At 32.4% G+C, this 19,201-nt stretch overlaps 1 protein-coding gene across 1 annotated transcript in view; it reads right to left on the minus strand.

Annotated features, from left to right (window-relative positions):
• LOC142238680 (uncharacterized) overlaps positions 1-19,201 on the minus strand; it is a 339,972-nt gene that overhangs the window by 2,564 nt on the left and 318,207 nt on the right. The window contains exons 4-5 of the mRNA XM_075310386.1: positions 14,091-14,313; positions 13,225-13,317 (exon numbers count right to left, since the gene is read on the minus strand). Of these exons, the coding sequence (XP_075166501.1) occupies positions 13,225-13,317; positions 14,091-14,313 (316 nt within the window). The remainder of the gene's footprint in view (positions 1-13,224; positions 13,318-14,090; positions 14,314-19,201) is intronic.

The raw sequence follows: 19,201 nt of genomic DNA on the forward strand, positions 1-19,201 counted from the left end.
TTGCACTATGAGTACAATTAGTAGTATAGTCATGTGTGCCAAATTTGATTGAAATCGGTTCAGATTTAGATATAGCTCCCATATATAGCTTTCGCCCGATATGTACTAATATGTTCCTAGAAGCCAGAGTTTTGGCCCAATTTGGTTGAAATTTAGCACTAGGAGTACAATTAGTAGTATAGTCATGTGTGCCAAATTTGATTGAAATCGGTTCAGATTTAGATATAGCTCCCATATATAGCTTTCGCCCGATATGTAATATGTTCCTAGAAGCCAGAGTTTTGGCCCAATTTGGTTGAAATTTTGCACTAGGAGCACAATTAGTAGTGTAGTTAATTGTACTCAATTTGATTGAAATAGGTTCAGATTTAGATATAGCTCCCATATATATCTTTTGTCCGATATGGACTAATATGGTCCTAGAAGCAAGTGTTTTGGCCCAATTTGGTTGAAATTTTGCGCTAGGAGTACAATTAGCAGTATAGTCAAGTGTGCTAAATTTGATTGAAATCGGTTCAGATTTAGATATAGCTCCCATATATAGCTTTCGCCCGATTTACACTCATATGACCACAGAGGCCAGTTTTTTTCTCCGATTTAGTTGAAGTTTTGCACAGGGTGTATAATTAGCATTGTAAATTTTGAGTCTATAGAATTTGTAGAAGTATATCCAATTCTGTCCAGATCGAGAGATATTAAAATGTATGTATTTGGGACAAACATTTTATATATAGCACCCAACACAATTGACGGATGTGGTATGGTATCGAAAATTTAGATCTACAAAGTGGTGCAGGGTATAATATAGTCGGCCCCACCCGACTTTAGACTTTCCTTACTTGTTTTTAATTAAAAAAAATCTTACGAGCAATTGTTGTTTAACTAACATTTGTGCATCGATCGGTGCACTGACAAAACTAATGATCTGTTATCAAAGCTTATAAAGGGTGATTCTTTTGAGGTTAGGATTTTCATTAGTATTTGACAGATCACGTGGGATTTCAGACATGGTGTCAAAGAGAAAGATGCTCAGTATGCTTTGACATTTCATCATGAATAGACTTACTAACGAGCAACGCTTGCAAATCATTGAATTTTATTACCAAAATCAGTGTTCGGTTCGAAATGTGTTTCGCGCTTTACGTCCGATTTATGGTCTACATAATCGACCAAGTGAGCAAACAATTAATGCGATTGTGACCAAGTTTCGCACTCAGTTTACTTTATTGGACATTAAACCAACCACACGAATGCGTACAGTGCGTAAAGAAGAGAATATTGCGTCTGTTTCTGAGAGTGTTGCTGAAGACCGTGAAATGTCGATTCGTCGCCGTTCGCAGCAATTGGGTTTGTGTTATTCGACCACATGGAAGATTTTACGCAAAGATCTTGGTGTAAAACCGTATAAAATACAGCTCGTGCAAGAACTGAAGCCGAACGATCTGCCACAACGTCGAATTTTCAGTGAATGGGCCCTAGAAAAGTTGGCAGAAAATCCGCTTTTTTATCGACAAATTTTGTTCAGCGATGAGGCTCATTTCTGGTTGAATGGCTACGTAAATAAGCAAAATTGCCGCATTTGGAGTGAAGAGCAACCAGAAGCCGTTCAAGAACTGCCCATGCATCCCGAAAAATGCACTGTTTGGTGTGGTTTGTACGCTGGTGGAATCATTGGACCGTATTTTTTCAAAGATGCTGTTGGACGCAACGTTACGGTGAATGGCGATCGCTATCGTTCGATGCTAACAAACTTTTTGTTGCCAAAAATGGAAGAACTGAACTTGGTTGACATGTGGTTTCAACAAGATGGCGCTACATGCCACACAGCTCGCGATTCTATGGCCATTTTGAGGGAAAACTTCGGAGAACAATTCATCTCAAGAAATGGACCGGTAAGTTGGCCACCAAGATCATGCGATTTGACGCCTTTAGACTATTTTTTGTGGGGCTACGTCAAGTCTAAAGTCTACAGAAATAAGCCAGCAACTATTCCAGCTTTGGAAGACAACATTTCCGAAGAAATTCGGGCTATTCCGGCCGAAATGCTCGAAAAAGTTGCCCAAAATTGGACTTTCCGAATGGACCACCTAAGACGCAGCCGCGGTCAACATTTAAATGAAATTATCTTCAAAAAGTAAATGTCATGGACCAATCTAACGTTTCAAATAAAGAACCGATGAGATTTTGCAAATTTTATGCGTTTTTTTTTTTAAAAAAGTTATCAAGCTCTTAACAAATCACCCTTTACAACCTAAACTTGTTGTCTATAATGGTGTAGTAAGATACGTATATGGATTGAGGCGTTATGACCCTATTTCACGATATAGATCCTTGATATTTGGGGTATCATTTGATGATATGATTAATATAAGATCACTTGTATTCCTTCACAAAATAATCAACTCGGGTCAACCACGGTATTTATATGAGAAGCTTCGTTTTAATAGATCGGCCCGGGGTAAAAAAATTGTTCCAATGCGGTATCGAAGCCTAGTCTCTGAGTGGCATTTATTTGTTTACACCATACGTCTCTGGAATAATCTACCTAATAATTGGCAGCAAACTAACAACACAATGAAATTTAAAAAATTAATTTTTGCTCATTACCAGTCTTTGCAAACTAATTAATCCAGTTATCAATCATTAACACATATTATATTTTAAATGTTTTGTTTTTTTTTTTATTTTTTTACTTGATACTTTAAATTTATTTATTTAATAATTACTTTGTTATGAACACACAAATGTTCAAAACTTTTTTCAATATATTAAACCTTTAAATTTAATTTTAATTTTAAACATATTTTCATTTTTATCAAAATTTTGTAATCATTTCATTAATTTTTAATATAAATTAATATTATCATGATTCATTTTTGCTTTTTAAATTTATAACAGATATTGTGTTTTTATTAAAATTCCTGTACTTTAATTATAAGACTTTAATCTTGTTGTACAGGATATGCTTAAATAAATAAATAAAAAAAAAAATTGTCATCTTTGATTTAAAAATATTTTCCATTAAATATAGGGCAGGTAATTTTGGAATTTGCGTACCTTCCTTAAAGTCTATGTCTTTAAAGCAGGGCTCATTTACTTAAAGAAAAAAAAAATTATTTAAGAAAATAATTTTTAAAGTGACTGAGATGTTGAATCTTGGGTTTAAAGATAAAAAGCTTCAAATATGGGCTAAGACTTCGTTTGAGGCTTTTCTATCTAGGTATACATTTTCTTGTCTAGAGTTGATTGATTTCTTAAAACTGTCTTTATTATAAAGAAGTAGCAGATTTGTCGCAGAATCATGAATGGAGGTCTTTGGATCCATGTAATTTTTTTGAGTGTATTGGTGAAATATCAAAATAGTGACTATCTTCAGGTAACCCTATTGATGGTGAGAAAGTTTGCAGACGATAGGCATTTTAACGAATATTGTCAGAGAAATTCACCAATGTGGTATCACAATGGACTGAATAGTCTAAGTGAGCCTGATACATCGGGCTGCCACTTAACCTAACGACTTTTGGGCCCAAGAAAGTTGTAGCCTTCATGCACTGAAAAAAATATTGTCATGAGGCCAAAGATTTCATGTCCTTTAAATACGAATGGAAATTTTGCTTAGCATAAAAGGCGCATTTTTCTAATATAAAGTTTTTTTCCTTGTCCAAAAGTCGATAAACTTTTCAATGAAGTCGTATTGTCTTTATAATTAAGTGATTTGACTTAAAAATGGGTATCATAACATGAAAGAAAAAACTTTTGGGCTAAAGTCAACTTGACTTTAGGCCAAGTAAAAAAATTTTATTGAAATTTTCTTTGTATGAATATATTTTTAAGGCTTCAATCCATTACTTCCATTATTTTACTTGCAGCATACTCTCTCTCTCTTTATAAACACATATATGTTTATAGGCTATTTCTAAATTAATATATGTTTGCTTCTAAGCATATTATATTTACAAACATTTTATGTCCCAAACATAATATGTTCTAACATATTAACATATATGTCCCAAACATGTTAGGCAAGTTTATGAACATTATATGCTTGCACTTAAAAATATTGTTTTAAAAAATTTGAGTTCCAAACATATAATTTTTACACCCAAACATATGAAAAACAGTTTTTTTCGTCCGTGCGGTCATTGAACTTTATACCTACGATTAGTTCATAAATGATTGAGGCATAAAAGAAAATTTAATTAAACTGTGAAAATTTCGAAAAAAAATACTAACATTTAACTATAAACAAATATTTTTGGAAATAAAATCAAGTTAATTTTAGCGATAGTTTAACTACCGATTTTTTCGCGTCATTCAACAGCGTTGCCGTTGATAATTTTTATTTTTTTTATTTATGTATTTAACAAAAAGTGTTACCCTTTCCATAAATAAAAAATAAATACAAATTAAATGCATTTATATCAGTTTTTCCAAATAGAATTGTGAAATCAAATTTAATTTAAGTAAATGTATTAAGTTTAATTTATCCTAACAACCATTTTATCTCGATTTTATCGAAAGTCACCACATGAACTTTACAGAAGAACATGATATCTACTGTAAACAGTTTTCTTGCATATTTTTAGGCGCCAAATATAACCGCTTGAAAACTTGATAAATATGCAAAAGGAAAAGTGAATACAAATATAGTATTGTTTGCGTAAAATCCATTGATCCTTAAGACATAATTTAGTAATTCTGTGAAATAAAATATAGGAATTTTGACATAAACCCCCAACATGTTTTCAAAAAATTTTGTATCATACCTCCTTTACCACTGTACACACTTAAAGCCTAAGGATAATTTAACTTGTCTTCAAACTCCATGCTAATTACAAGTAATTTTCTCTTTAGCTCAACACATTTTTATGGCATGTATTTTAAACTCAAATTAGCTAAAATAAGAGAAGACAGAAAAAATCCCATATATTTTGACAGGGAAACAAAATAAAGCTGTGCTTCCTTGGCATCGCTAATAGAGGTGATGGTGTTTCCTCCATGATAAAACATTTCCTCTCCCTCTGTATTGGAGAACAACTTCAACGAGGAACTGCCAGAAATTAATCTAATCCGAAGTAGGGGGCCGAGTATATTCCCACAATAAGAAAATTTTTTCTTGCCTTGATGGGCCACATTACCATTTTCTCTATTTCTATATTCAGACAATAAAAAAAGATCAAAGTGGCAATTATCTGTTAAATGAGCCTCATATTAATCGTCTTATAATAAGGACGAAACCCCAGCTCTTAAATTTTTCAACAAATAGGAGTTTCCCCATTCTCAAATACCCACTCAAAGATTTTCGTAGGAATTTTGCTTTGGCAAAGTAAAGTGAAGATAACTTTGGAATTTCGAAAGTTGGAGGGGCAAAGCATCCACCCAAAGATGCTGCCTTCTATGAAAACAAAGGATATTTTTACATCCTAAGGATTTAACCATACATAACTGGTTGGGGGCGAGAACAAATGCAAGTCATTCAATAAGGATGGAGATACTTGGCTGCTGAAATGGATGTTCTTTTGGTTGCAGCAGCAGAAACAGTTTGGTTATGGTGAAAGGGTTTTATATAAAATGAAAAGTTAAGGAGACGAGTGATTATTCCTTATTCAAAGATATTTATGTCTTTGGTTGGTTTTTGATCCGTTGAAGATATTGAAATTTAAGGAATGAAGGAAAAATTCTTGGTCGTGAATAACACACAAACGATATGTGAAATCTAAAGCATTGAAAATAAACGATGAGGAGCTGAAGAGAACACTGAAGATAGTTTTAGAAAAATATTCGGAAAGGTCATAACATAAGCGAGTAATTAGAAGGATTCAATATAATTTTTGGACTAATAATTGTAGCAGCCTTGAAAGTTCATCCAAGCCTTCTAGTCTAAGGAAAGAGACGTGGTACGAAACTCCGGCGGACCTTTTATAATTGCAGCGGCGGAAATTCAAGCAGTGACAGAGAAATTATTTCCTGACAGTCGGCGATATATAAAGTCTGTATTTTGTATATTCCAGAAAAATGGAGGAAAGTAAAGGTTCTTGTCATTTCTAACGGTGGGTACTATGCAAAGTCGGTATTTTGCATATTTGAGAAAATTTCAGTGAAAACAATGAATTAACCCTCTAATGCCCCAATTTTTTTGCCAGCTGATTAAATGTTCAATGTTAACGACACAAAAGCAAGAGAACTAAGCAAGAAAAATTTATACGGTAAAATTCAGCGTATGCTTCAAAGCCTCTTGAATAGTTTCAAATAAGTTTTCTTTTTATTTTGCCCAATTTTGTTGTCTTAGGGTGTGTTTTACTAAAAGCTTCCTTATTAAATGAAGCCCGCCTTTAGGGCATTAGAGGGTTAATATAGAAATATTGATGAGTTAATAATTTTTTGTTATACCCACCATCATAGAATGGTGACGGGGATATAATAAGTTTGTCATTCCGTTTGTAACACGTCAAAATATCGATTTCCGATATTTCAGATTCGTCTTTTGATTGCAGGCAGGTCAAGTTCGAAGATGGGCTATATCGGTCCAAGTTTTGATATAGTCCCCATATAAACCGACCCCCCGATTTGGGGTCTTGGGCTTCTAAAAACTGTAGTTTTTATACAATTTGCCTGAAATTGGAAATCTAGAGGTATTTTAGGACCATCAAAAAGTGTACCGAAAATGGTGCGTATCGGTCCATGTTTTGGTATAGCGCCCATATGGACTAATTTCCCGATTTAGTTTCTTTGGCGTCTAGAAAGTGTATTTTCTATCCGATTTACCTGAAATTGGAAATCTAGAGGTATTCTAGGACCATAAAGAGGTGTACAGAAAATAGTGAGTACCGGTCCATGTTTTGATATAGCCACCATATTTTTTTTACTTCTTAGGCTTCTATAATCCGTAGTTTTAATCCAATTTACCTGCAATTTTAAATCTAGAGGTACTCTAGGACCCTAAAGACGTGTACCGAAAATGGTGAGCACCGCTTCATTTTTTGATATAGCCACCATATAGACCGATCTCCCGATTTTACTTCTTGGTCTTCTAGAACCCGCAATTTTTACCCGATTTGCCTCAAATCGGAAATCTAGAGGCATTCTAGGACCTTAAAGAGGTGTGCCGAAAATGATGAGTATCGGTCCATGTTTTGATATAGTCCCCATATAGACCGATCTCCCGATTTTACTTCTTGGACTTCTAGAATCCGTAGTTTTTATCCAATTTGCCTGAAATTTGAAATCTAGAGGTACTTAGGACCCTAAAGACGTGTACCGAAAATGGTGAGTACCGCTTCATTTTTTGATATAGCCACCATGTAGACCGATCTCCCGATTTTACTTCTTGGTCTTCTAGAACCCGTAATTTTTACCCGATTTGCCTCAAATCTGAAATCTAGAGGCATTCTAAGACCTTAAAGAGGTGTGTCGAAAATGGTGAGTACCGGTCCATGTTTTGATATAGCCCCCATATAGACCGATCTCCCGATTTGGGTCTAGATTCTAGAACTACAATTAAATGTGCTGAATACTGTGTGTATCCTTCCATGTTGTGGTATAGCCCCCATTATACCGAACTCCCGATTTAACTCCTAGGGTTTGTAGAAATTGTAGTTTTTATTCGATTTGCCACAAATTGAAAATATACTGGCATTATACACCCATAACAAAGTGTATATGATGTAGTTTTATCGGTCCATTTGGTAAGGCCTCCAAAGGCGCACTGATCATGAAAATTGCTTGAAACTGAATGCAAAATTTCCAGATTTACTTCTCGTAGTCATTTAAATAATTGGGATGAAAATTCACAGATTTTAGATTTCAAATCAAGGCGTTATTTCATCATTTTCTTGCACTTACAAGAGATGTTTATATCTAGTCTTCATAGGTAAAATCTTTACATTTATCTGTGGGAAGCGTACTGGTTGAACTGATCTGCTTGGGAAAATATCTGTCATCAAAACCCCCCTGAAATTTTCAAAGGAAACTATTATATTTCATTCGTGGTGGTGGGTATTTAAGATTCGGCCCGGCCGAACTTACTACTGTATAAACTTGTTTTTTTTTCATATTTTTGAACTTCCAACTTAAGAGTTTTGATGGAAAACCGAGTATAGTACTAACCTTACAGTTTGAAAATCACCCATTATTTGAGTGCGAAAGATTTGAGGTCAATCAATTTGTCATTCTTTCTTGAAATTCTGGGGAGTTTATTAGACATCTATTTTGAAACTGGTATTGATCCAAGGTTGGTCTGATAACGAGAATATGCTTCTGAGACCGCATTGCATATTCAAAGCTATCCGAAAAGGGACACAACCCAAGTAGGAATACCACGAGCTATGTTTCGGAAAAAATAAGTTAAGTGGTGTTATTATTTGGTGATGTGGCTCTACGGTCAGTGGAGAAATCTCTATGAAGTCCTATGGGTCGGTAAAAGGAAAACTCCTATAAGTTCCTATGGATGAGTGAAAACTGTGATGGGAGGGGTCGGGATAAATCCAGCAGAAAAAGAACTAGTTGTATAGTACAAGAAGTATAAGACAGTCCCACAGTCCCATGGAGCCCATCTTCTTAGGTGGCATTGAAATCCTCTTTTGGGGTGAATGAAAAATACCTTGGAAGCTGGTGACTAAGAAAAAATGGTACTGGCTATATTCATCAGTGGTTAGGTCCATAATGGCATATGGTGTTGTGATCTGATGGCCAGCACCTTAGCAGTCGACGATTTGAGACAAAGTTCAGCATCATTTTTCATTTAGTAAGACAGGCACTGTCTCCCCTACTGCCATGTTACATCTATTGCTTATAGGCACATTGGCCAAATAGTCAGACGCAATAGCAACAAAAACAGCCCTGCTGAAAGGATGGAAGTACGCTTATTCGAATAGCATGAATTTTTTTAAACCCTATCAAATTTCAGTCACCGATTCAAGGATTCATTTAAAAATACTTTCTCCTCCTTAGTTTAATTTAAATGACTAGACTACTGATTTACGAGAATAATAAATATAGCCGAATTTTAGATAGTTTATGTTTTCTAAACGGTGTGGGAAAACTAATAAAACATTTCAATATAAGGTGGAGTAAATAGGTATTGGTGAAATTCATTTCTTAAATTTATTATTATTATAAATTAATTGTTATCAATAACCAAATTAACGTTTTTTTATAGTTTTTCTTGTGTGGATGGTTTTAACTTAATTTAAATTCATTTAAATTTTCAAAAAAGTCACGATTTAAACTATGTTTAAATTGTTTATTTAAGAACCTAATAGTTATTTATTACAAAAATTTATAAGATTTATAATTTAATTTTTACTTATTAATGAATAAATAAAAAACTATTTTATTTAAATTCAATTACCAATTCAAATACTGGAAATAATGAGTTTTCTTTTGGCAGTGCAAATATAACATAATAGGTAAATATGTAATAATATCTATGAACATTTATTTTTAGTAAAAAAAAATATTATCCCCTATATGGAAATATTTAAATTCCCACCTATTAAAGTTCCTATCACGTTTATACTTTTTGTTTTTGCTTTTTTTCACTTTATGCACATATGTGTGAATCTTCGACAACAAAACGCAAATTGAGGTACAACAACAAAAAAAATATGAAAGTGTTAAAGAAAACACCTTTTCCTTTCCAACAGCAATCAATGAAAGACCAAAACTTTGAATAACTCATAGGGAGAGAAAAAAATAGTAAAACCTCAACTATGGAAGGAATCCCTTGAGGTGGAGGTTAAGCTGAATTTGAACTAAACGAAAAGTTATAGGAGCCATTTGTCCTCACAGTGGGATGAGAGTGAGTTAAAACGACGCGGAACCATGTTGAAGCTCCTAAGTTCTACGAAAGTCCAAATTAGAAATAATTTTACAATACTCGTAGCACTAAAAATAGAAATAATTTTACCATAGCACAAGAATTATAAATAGTTTTAAAATACCACTATCATGGAAGGACGGAAAAATTATAATCCACTTTCCTCCACCTTAGAGTTTTTGCAAAATGTTAATTTAGGCATGGTCATTAATTATTAATCATTTGTTTCTACAAAAACTAGCGTTTTTCCAAAACTTAACTTTTAATATAAACTTTTATTATCAATACTTGCCAAAATATGAAATTTTCGAAATTTTGGTCCCACTGTACAGACGGTAAGGTAAACAAAATAACATTAGCAATATGCACAAAAATACAACGAAAAAACTTTGTCGTTGAACTTTACAGACTGTGGTTTTATTATCACTTTTGTTTGCTTTTATTTTTGTTTTTATTCAAAGTTGTTCAATTTTGTTGCAGTTCAATATGGGGGTGGTAGTAATATTTTGCATACGTTCGGGGCAAACACACATATTCACACCATTCTAGAATAGTAATGGTAATAAATTTACATTTACCCTAAATAACAACAGCAAGAACAACATCAAGAGTATTGAATAAACCACAATAATTTCACCACATACATTTTTACATTACATTCTGTGTGGTGTGTTCCCAAAATGTTCCTATCTCTCCCTCTCTCTCCCTGTAAGTGAGAAAGTTTGTGCATGCCTTAGCTACTCCTTGTCTAAGAAATGGCCATTTGGTTGTGGTAAAACAACAACATTTCTAATATTCTAAATAGTTACATTGGTTCAGTATAGCGAATATCTCTCTCGCTCTCCATTACCCTGCTGTGCTAATTCGCTAGTGATAATTTATGGCTATTGTCTCAATATGAAAGCGAAGGGTAGGTGAGTGCAAAACTGCAGATATTTAGCGAGCATTGTTGCATTTATAAGCAGAGAGAAAGGAGATTTTATTTTCATTTGAATTCTTGAATATCCCTTTAAATTTTTGGCATATGATTCTATCTCTTATTTATTTAAGGATTATTTAAATTATTCCACAAAATATAAGATAATTTATGTATTGTAATAAGACTTTAAAATGACGAAATGGTGTAATACAGATGATTCAAAGAAAAATTTTTCAAAATGGTTACTGACAAACTAGGTTTTAGACTGCTGGAAATAAAATTCTTCTTCTACTTCTGGGATTGTAGGACCAGTAGAGTATATTGAAGAAAATATTGGCCTTATATGAACGATTATGCAAACGAAATTTTAGGATATTCTACATTAGTGATAAATGTCTTTAAAATAAAGAAAATGTAATTGAAAGTATATACAGCAGTAAGTTCTGCCGGGCCGAATCTTAAATACCCATCACCATGAATCAAATATAACAGTTTCTTTTAAAATTTCAGGGGGATTTGATGACAGATATTCTCCCAAGCAGAGCAGTTCAACCAGTACACTTCCCTAAGATAAATTTAAAGATTTTACCTATGAAGACTATATCAGATTTTGGATTTATAAGAACCATTTTTGTTTGAGTTTTAGAGAAATCATAAACATCTTGCGTAAGTGTGCAAGAAATTGATTTGAAATTTGAAATCTGAAGATTTTCACTCCCATTATTTAAATGATGACGAGAAGTAAAATCTGGAAATTTTACATTCAGTTTCAAGCAATTTTCATGATCAGTGCGCCTTCTATACCTTCAAGAAGTGAAATCGGTCCACATGGCCTTACCAAATAGACCGCTAAAAAGTAAATCCGATAAACGGTTTTGTGAGTCTAAAATACCAGTATATTTCCAATTTTAGGCAAATTGGATAAAACCTACGGTTTCTATAAGACCAAGAAGTAAAATCAGGAGATCGGTCTATATGGGGCTATATCAAAATAGGGACCGATACTCACTATTTTCGGCACACCTCTTCACGGTCCTAAAATACCACTAGATTTCCAATTTCAGGCAAATTGGATAAAACCTACAATTTCTATGAGCCCAAGAAGTAAACTCAGGAGATCGGTCTATATGGGGGCTATACCAAAACATGGACCGATAGTCACCATTTTTTGGCACACCTCTTTATGGTCCTATAATACCACTGGACTTCCAATTTCAGGCAAATTGGATAAAACCTTCGGTTTCTATAAGCCCAAGAAGTAAAATCAGGAGATCGGTATATATGGGGGCTACATCAAAACATGGACCGATAGTCACCATTTTTTGGCACACCTGTTTATGGTCCTAAAATACCTTTAGATCTCCAATTTCATGCAAATTGGATAAAAACTATGATTTATATAAGCGCAAGAAGTAAAATCGGGAGATCGGGAGGGGGCTATACCAAAACATGGGCCGATACTCACGATTTTTGACGCACCTATTTGTGGTCCTAAAACACCTCGAGATTTCCAATTTCAGACAAATTTGATAAAAACTACAGTTTCTGTAACCCCAAGACCCCAAATAGGGAGGTCGTTTTATATGGGGACTATATAAAAACATGGACCGAAGACGAGTTTGTGAAAAATGTCAGCACGATTGCTTCATTATTGAAGACTGTAGCATGATTACAACAGACAGAGGGACATGGTTACATCGTCTTAGAATTTCTCCCTGATCAAGAATATATATACTTTATATAGTCGGAAATCGATATTTCGATGTGTTACAAAAGGAATGACAAACTTATTATACCCCCGTCACCATTATTTGCTGGTGGGTATAAAAATGTGTGAAAACTTAAATTTTCAAAAAAAAAAAAAATCAAAATAAGGAGATCGGTTCATGTTGGTACATGATGACAATTTGTGGTGAGCTTCTCAAGCAAAGAACCCCACATTTAAAATTTTGGCCACAAAGCCCAAGTTTTATCAGAAAATGGACACATGTAACTTCCTGTCGGCGTAATTTAAGCAGTTTACTTGGACATATAACTGAATTTGTTTTCAATGTAAATCTAAAATACTGCAGTATTAAAAATCTCTTTTCATAATAGTCCTTTAATTACACTGCAATGAAAACCCAAATTACAGCTATATTAATGTGCAGGAACTTCCGGCAATAATAAAACAAAATTGCTGTTTGTAAGGAACCTCAATTAAAAGTGGAAAAATACAGAAAAAAGTACACATGTCAATTTTCGTCGTGGTAATGGAAATTTGATTGACGGTACCCTTGCAATTACCCATAAATATCTCACCCCTCTTTTTTTCTATTTTGCCAAATTATGTTATACCCCCATATCAATGAAAATCAACCACATTCGCAAGGACTAAAGACTGCAAAATGTTTGGTCCTTAGTGTGTGTGTTTTTTTTTTTTTGTTTTTGGTACATTTAGTCTTTTTGTGTATTTGATTACCAGCATTTAAAATAAATTTCTCCTTACCTTAGCAAACTTCCGGCATGTGAACGATAAGTGGGCGGTGGTGAACTGCCACGAACTACTCCATTCTGGCGATCACGATCCAAAAGTAGCAGTCTATAGGGGAAGAAAAAAAAACAAGAGAAACACAAAAACAATTTGTGTAAATTAATTGCCATTTTTTAAGTTTTCAAACATGGAAGCCAGCAATAGCAGGAGTAGAATCAAAGACACAAACCTCCAAAGGAAACTTCTATAATAAATGACACAAGGACATGCAATCATTAACAATGGTTGCAAAATTTTCTTCCTTTGTATAGGACATCAACAGCAACAACAGTGACAAAGGACTAAACAAAAGTTTCGTTGAAGGTCCGAACAACAAGAAGGACCTACCGAGAGAAATCGTTTCGATTAAATTGGTTTCAACAATGGACGATAGACGGACAAGCGGATACAATCTATTACAATACGTCTGCATTGTATGCAGCTTTCCTGCTGTCCAGTGGAAACATGCAATCCCTTTTACCCTAGGGCACTCCCCGGAATGGACTTGCCAAAATCCAGAAGAAATTTTCGCATAAAAGCATATATAGCCTTGCTTTCGGCCCTCCACCCCCATTGAATAGATGGATGGTCTATGTATTGAAATCCTTTTTAAACCACATTATGTGGTTAGCCACATTTTATGGTCTAGAGGGTCCTTTCCACTTTGTAGTTATCCCATTTGTCCTTGTTGCTGTTGCTATTGTAATTTTATAAAACGAAAAAGAGTTTTGTGTTTTTGATGTCATTAAGCTGTTCGACTACTACTACGACTGGTCACCACCATTTGCAAAATGGTAAGAAGGTAAAGGAAGCAAAGTGCCTTTCCCCTCCCCTGAACATACCTTAAACGATATTCTTGCATACTGGCCTGATATGAGGGTGGTGGTGGTCTATGTTGAAACTCTGGATATAGGAGACCTTGTGGTGCACCCCCACCTCGACTGCATGGTCTTCTACCACACCTGCCTAAATCAACACTGGAACCTAGACCCAGACATTGTGGACCACCAGGTGCGGTCATACGCCAAGCAGCACCACTAACCGTTACAAGGACAACACCAACGCCTGCAAGTAGTTAAAGTATAAATAAATACATTTGTTAGTTGGCTAATATTTGCAAAAGTTTTAAAGAAACTCTTAAATTACGAGTAGTAGAGTAAATATAGTTAAAGGGTTGGCTAGAAAGTTTAAAATATTGATTTGTAAAAACTTTGTATGGGATGTTACTAAAGACTGGGGAAATACTTTCTTCAAACTTAACAATTCCCCAAAAAAATATGAGACTCTAAATAAATGCACAGAACGAAATGGCACCTATATTAAATTATAAATATATGGACTTAATTATTTTTCATTTATTTTCAATAAACCAATCAGTGACTCATTTAAAACTAAATACAATTTATTAAATATTAAGGGGAATTTCCTAAAAAACAAGGGAATTTTAATTAAAAGAAGTCCATACTCTTGGCTTTAGATTTTTTCATTAAATTTGGGATGTGAATCTTCGAAATTTGTGTCGCTCAGTAAAAGTCTTTGAAGTATGGTAAAATTTCCTTAGAAACATTTTTGATTTCAAAACATAATCTTTATATTAATATATTGACATATATTATAAAAATCCAAAATAATAGAAGTTTCACGTACAGTGTGGCTGCTATGTAATGCTCGATTTGTCTTTACACTAATGATGTTGGTATTGATTCTGAGCCAAAGAAGCGGAGAACTGAAATGAGGACATATTTAAGACACAAAGTTTTCTCTAAAGATAAAATGTTGACAAAATTTTCTATAGAAATAAAATTTTGACAAAATTTTCTATAGAGATAAAATTATGACAAAATTTTCTATAGAGATAAAATTTTCTATAGAGATAAAATTTTGACAAAATTTTCTATAGAGATAAAATTTTGACAAAATTTTCTACAGAAATAAAATTTTGACAAAATTGTCTATAGAGATAAAATGTTGATAAAATTTTCTGTAAATATACAATTTTGACAACATTTTCTATAGAAATAAAATTTTGACAAAATTTTCTATAGAGATAAAATTTTGACAAAATTTTCTATAGAGATAAAATTTTGACAAAATTTTCTATAGAGATAAAATTTTGACAAAATTTTCTATAGAGATAAAATTTTGACAACAATTTCTGTAGAGATAAAATTTTGGCAAACTTTTCTATAGAGATAAAATTTTGACAAAATTTTCTATAGAGATAAAATTTTGACAAAATTTTCTCTAGAGATAAAATTTTGACAAAATTTTCTATAGAAATAAAATTTTGACAACATTTTCTACAGAGATAAAATTTTGACAACATTTTCTATAGAAATAAAATTTTGACAAAATTTTCTATAGAGATCAAATTTTGACAAAATTTTCTATAGAGATAAAATGTTGACAAAATTTTGTATAGAGATAAAATTTTAACAACTTTCTACAGAAATAAAATGTGGACAAAGTTTTCTATAGAGATAAAATTTTAACAAAATTTTCCATAGATATAAAATTTTGACAAAATTTTCTATAGAGATAAAATTTTGACAACCATTTCTATATAGATAAAATTTTCTATAGGGATAAAATATTCTACAGAGATAAAATTCTGACAAAATTTTCTATAAAGATACAATTTTGACAACATTTTCTATAGAAATAACATTTTGACAAAATTTCCTATAGAAATAAAATTTTGACAAAATTTCCTATAGAAATAAAATTTTGACAAAATTTCCTATAGAGATAAAATTTTGACAAAATTTTCTATAGAGATAAAATTTTGACAATATTTTCTTTAGTGATAAAATTTTGACAACATTTGCTAAAGAGGTAAAATTGTGACAAAATGTTTATAGCGATAAAATTTTGACAACATTTTCTATAGAGATAAACTTTTTACAAAATTTTCTATAGAGATAAAATTTTGACAATATTTTCTATAGAAATAAAATTTTCACAAAATTTTCTATAGAGATAAAATTTTGACAAAATTTTATACATATATAAAATTTTAACAAAATTTTCTACAGAAATAAAATTTTGACAAAATTTTCTACAGAAATAAAATTTTTACAAAATTTTCTATAGAGATAAAATTTTGTCAACATTTTCTATAGAGATAAAATGTTGAAACAATTTTGTATATATATATATATATATATATATATATATATATATATATATATATATATATATATATATATATATATATATATATATATATATATATATATATATATATATATATATATATATATATATATATATATATATATATATATATATATATATATATATATATATATATATATATAAAGATTTAACAAAATTTTCTATAAAGATAAAATTTTGACAAAAAATTTTTATAGAAATGACAACCTTAAAAACCCTTAAGAGGAGGTCAACAGCTAAGATTTCAAGTAAACTTTTGTTGAGTGTATATATGAAATTTCCTGGGAATATCCCCAAACGGATATTCTCTAATACATTTAATTTCCATAACCTTTACAATCATCAAACATATATCTGTACATAGGTCATATCTTCGTTGCCACTCACTGTAATCTGGATTAGATTGCTTATTTTAAAAGACGAACAAAAAATGAACAATGATAAAAGCATAAATGTAGCCAACAAAAAGGAACAAGGGACAAGTTAATGGAGTGAAAAACATGTTATTAGCCGATCGTTAGGCATGGCAGACAAGGGCGTTAAGTTATTCCAGAAATTTTCAACCTCATGGCATTTAGCGAACACCTTAGATAGACAACGAGAAAAAATACATCAATGCTATTTTGGCTTTTTTATGTTAGCTTGCATACTTTTTTTTTGAAAACAAAGTACTCTTGTATGTTTTGTTGTTTTTTTGCACATGTGTACTTAGTCATGATATATACATTAGAGGGATTCGATAAAAATAACTTAACGTCATAAAATATTTTATAAAAACAAACAAAATATAAATAAATAAATTTGATGTGAAAATATTTATCAAGATATATTACAACCATCGAATTAGAAATTATTGTCTAATAGAAGTATATGTATGGGAAAATATTGTCGGACTTTTCCAAAATTCGACCTTGCACTGTACCAGAAAATTTAAACTTCGAATAATGAATACTCGTATGGAGAGAAAGATGGACGGACGGACAACCAGGCCTAGACCAAAGAGATGAGTTAGAATTTATCGGTGTATTTAATGTGGCCCTAAATCGACTGGGAATTGGAAACATTTTAAAGCCAATCAAAGTATTTTTTTCAAGAGCAGAAAGTGGTACACGTACACTGAGAAAAAAACGCTTTGTAAATCCCAAATAATCTCTCATTGCTCTAATTATTTTGGTACTGAATACGATTTTGAATTTACTTAGTTTAGTTTATATACAAAAATTTGCCACTACCACTTTAATATTTTAAAATCTTTTATCTCGATCTGGTCTATGTTATTACATTATTCATGTAGGTCCATTCATATGTAATAACTTTTTCGTTGGATGTTGTTGACATAATCAGTGCTTGTGTTTCTGTTTTCTGTAGATGAAAAATTTCATGTGAATATTTTTGGGAATTCTCACTAATTTGTTTGGCATTCGTTGCGATGATGATGGCTGTTGTTCTTGTTGTTGTGATGAACAATTTTTCTGGCCAGTTGACAAAATGAACAACAGTGTCGTGTAAAAGTTTTAATTAATGTCTCTATATATTAATGGACTTCGTGTATATCTCAGCAAAGGTAATGTTGCATATACGAGTATTCATTCAATGCTTGAAATGGACTTTAATCAAAAGGATTCGAAATTAAAGTACATATATTCATATACATAGTAAATAGGGAGATAATATGGCTCGATTCGATGTTTAAAACGGTAAGTGTGGTGATTAAAACCTTCATGGATACTATTGACATCGTGTGGGTCCTTCTCAAAAAGTCAAATCTGAGAATTGGCTATTATGGCGTTTTTTTCTTATGTGGTCATCTAGAAGTCGATAGTTCAAAATCTTTAAAAAATCGAAATTTCGATTTTGCGATACGAACTACAATTCTTAGTTGAAAGACTCACTCTAGTAAAATCTTCAATTTAAATTAAATTTTACAAAACCGGGCCAAGTGCAAATCTTCTCTTCATTAAATAGTGTCAATTAGACGTTTTTCTCGTCATCTTCTTCAGTACAGTCAAGTAAGTGACAAAAGATAGCTTCTCATAAGTATACACTGAAAAAAAAAATTCCCGGTTAATTCCGAGCCAAAGAAGTGGAGAATTGGGATACCTCTTAGACACAATTCTCTTTTAAATTTAAGAATTGAAGAACCTATTTTTATACCCTGCGCCACACTGTGGAACAGGGCATTATAAGTTAGTGCATATGTTTGCAACACCCAGAAGGAGACGATATAGACATATGGTGTCCTTGGTAATATTGCTCAGGGCGGGTCCCTGAGTAGATATAGCCATATCCGTCTGTATGTGAACACATTTTTGTGATCAAAGTCCATGTCGCAGTTTTAGCCTAATCTCCTTCAAATTTGGCACAAGTTTCTATTTTGAGTCAGAATAGAACCCTAGAAAAATCGGTTCAGGTTTAGATATAACTCCCATATATATTTCGCCCGATATACGCATATATGGCCCTAGAGGCCAAAGTTGTACTCTGATTTACATGGTTTTGGATATACATGCTAATTTTTAGTTGAAATCGATTCAGATTTAGATAGAGCTCCCATATATATCTTTCGCACGATATAGCCCTAGAAGCCAGAGTTTTGCCCTAATTTGCTTGAAATTTTCCGTAAAGATAACAATTGGTACTATAGTCAAGTATGATACATTTGATTGAAATCGGTTCAGATTTAGATGTTGCTCCCACATATATCTTTCGACCGATTTTCCCCCATATGACCACAGATGTCAAAGCTGTAATCCGATTTACGTGAAATTTTGCACAG

This window comes from Haematobia irritans, chromosome 5, assembly GCF_050003625.1.
Source record: "Haematobia irritans isolate KBUSLIRL chromosome 5, ASM5000362v1, whole genome shotgun sequence".
NCBI classification, from domain to species: Eukaryota; Metazoa; Arthropoda; class Insecta; order Diptera; family Muscidae; genus Haematobia; species Haematobia irritans.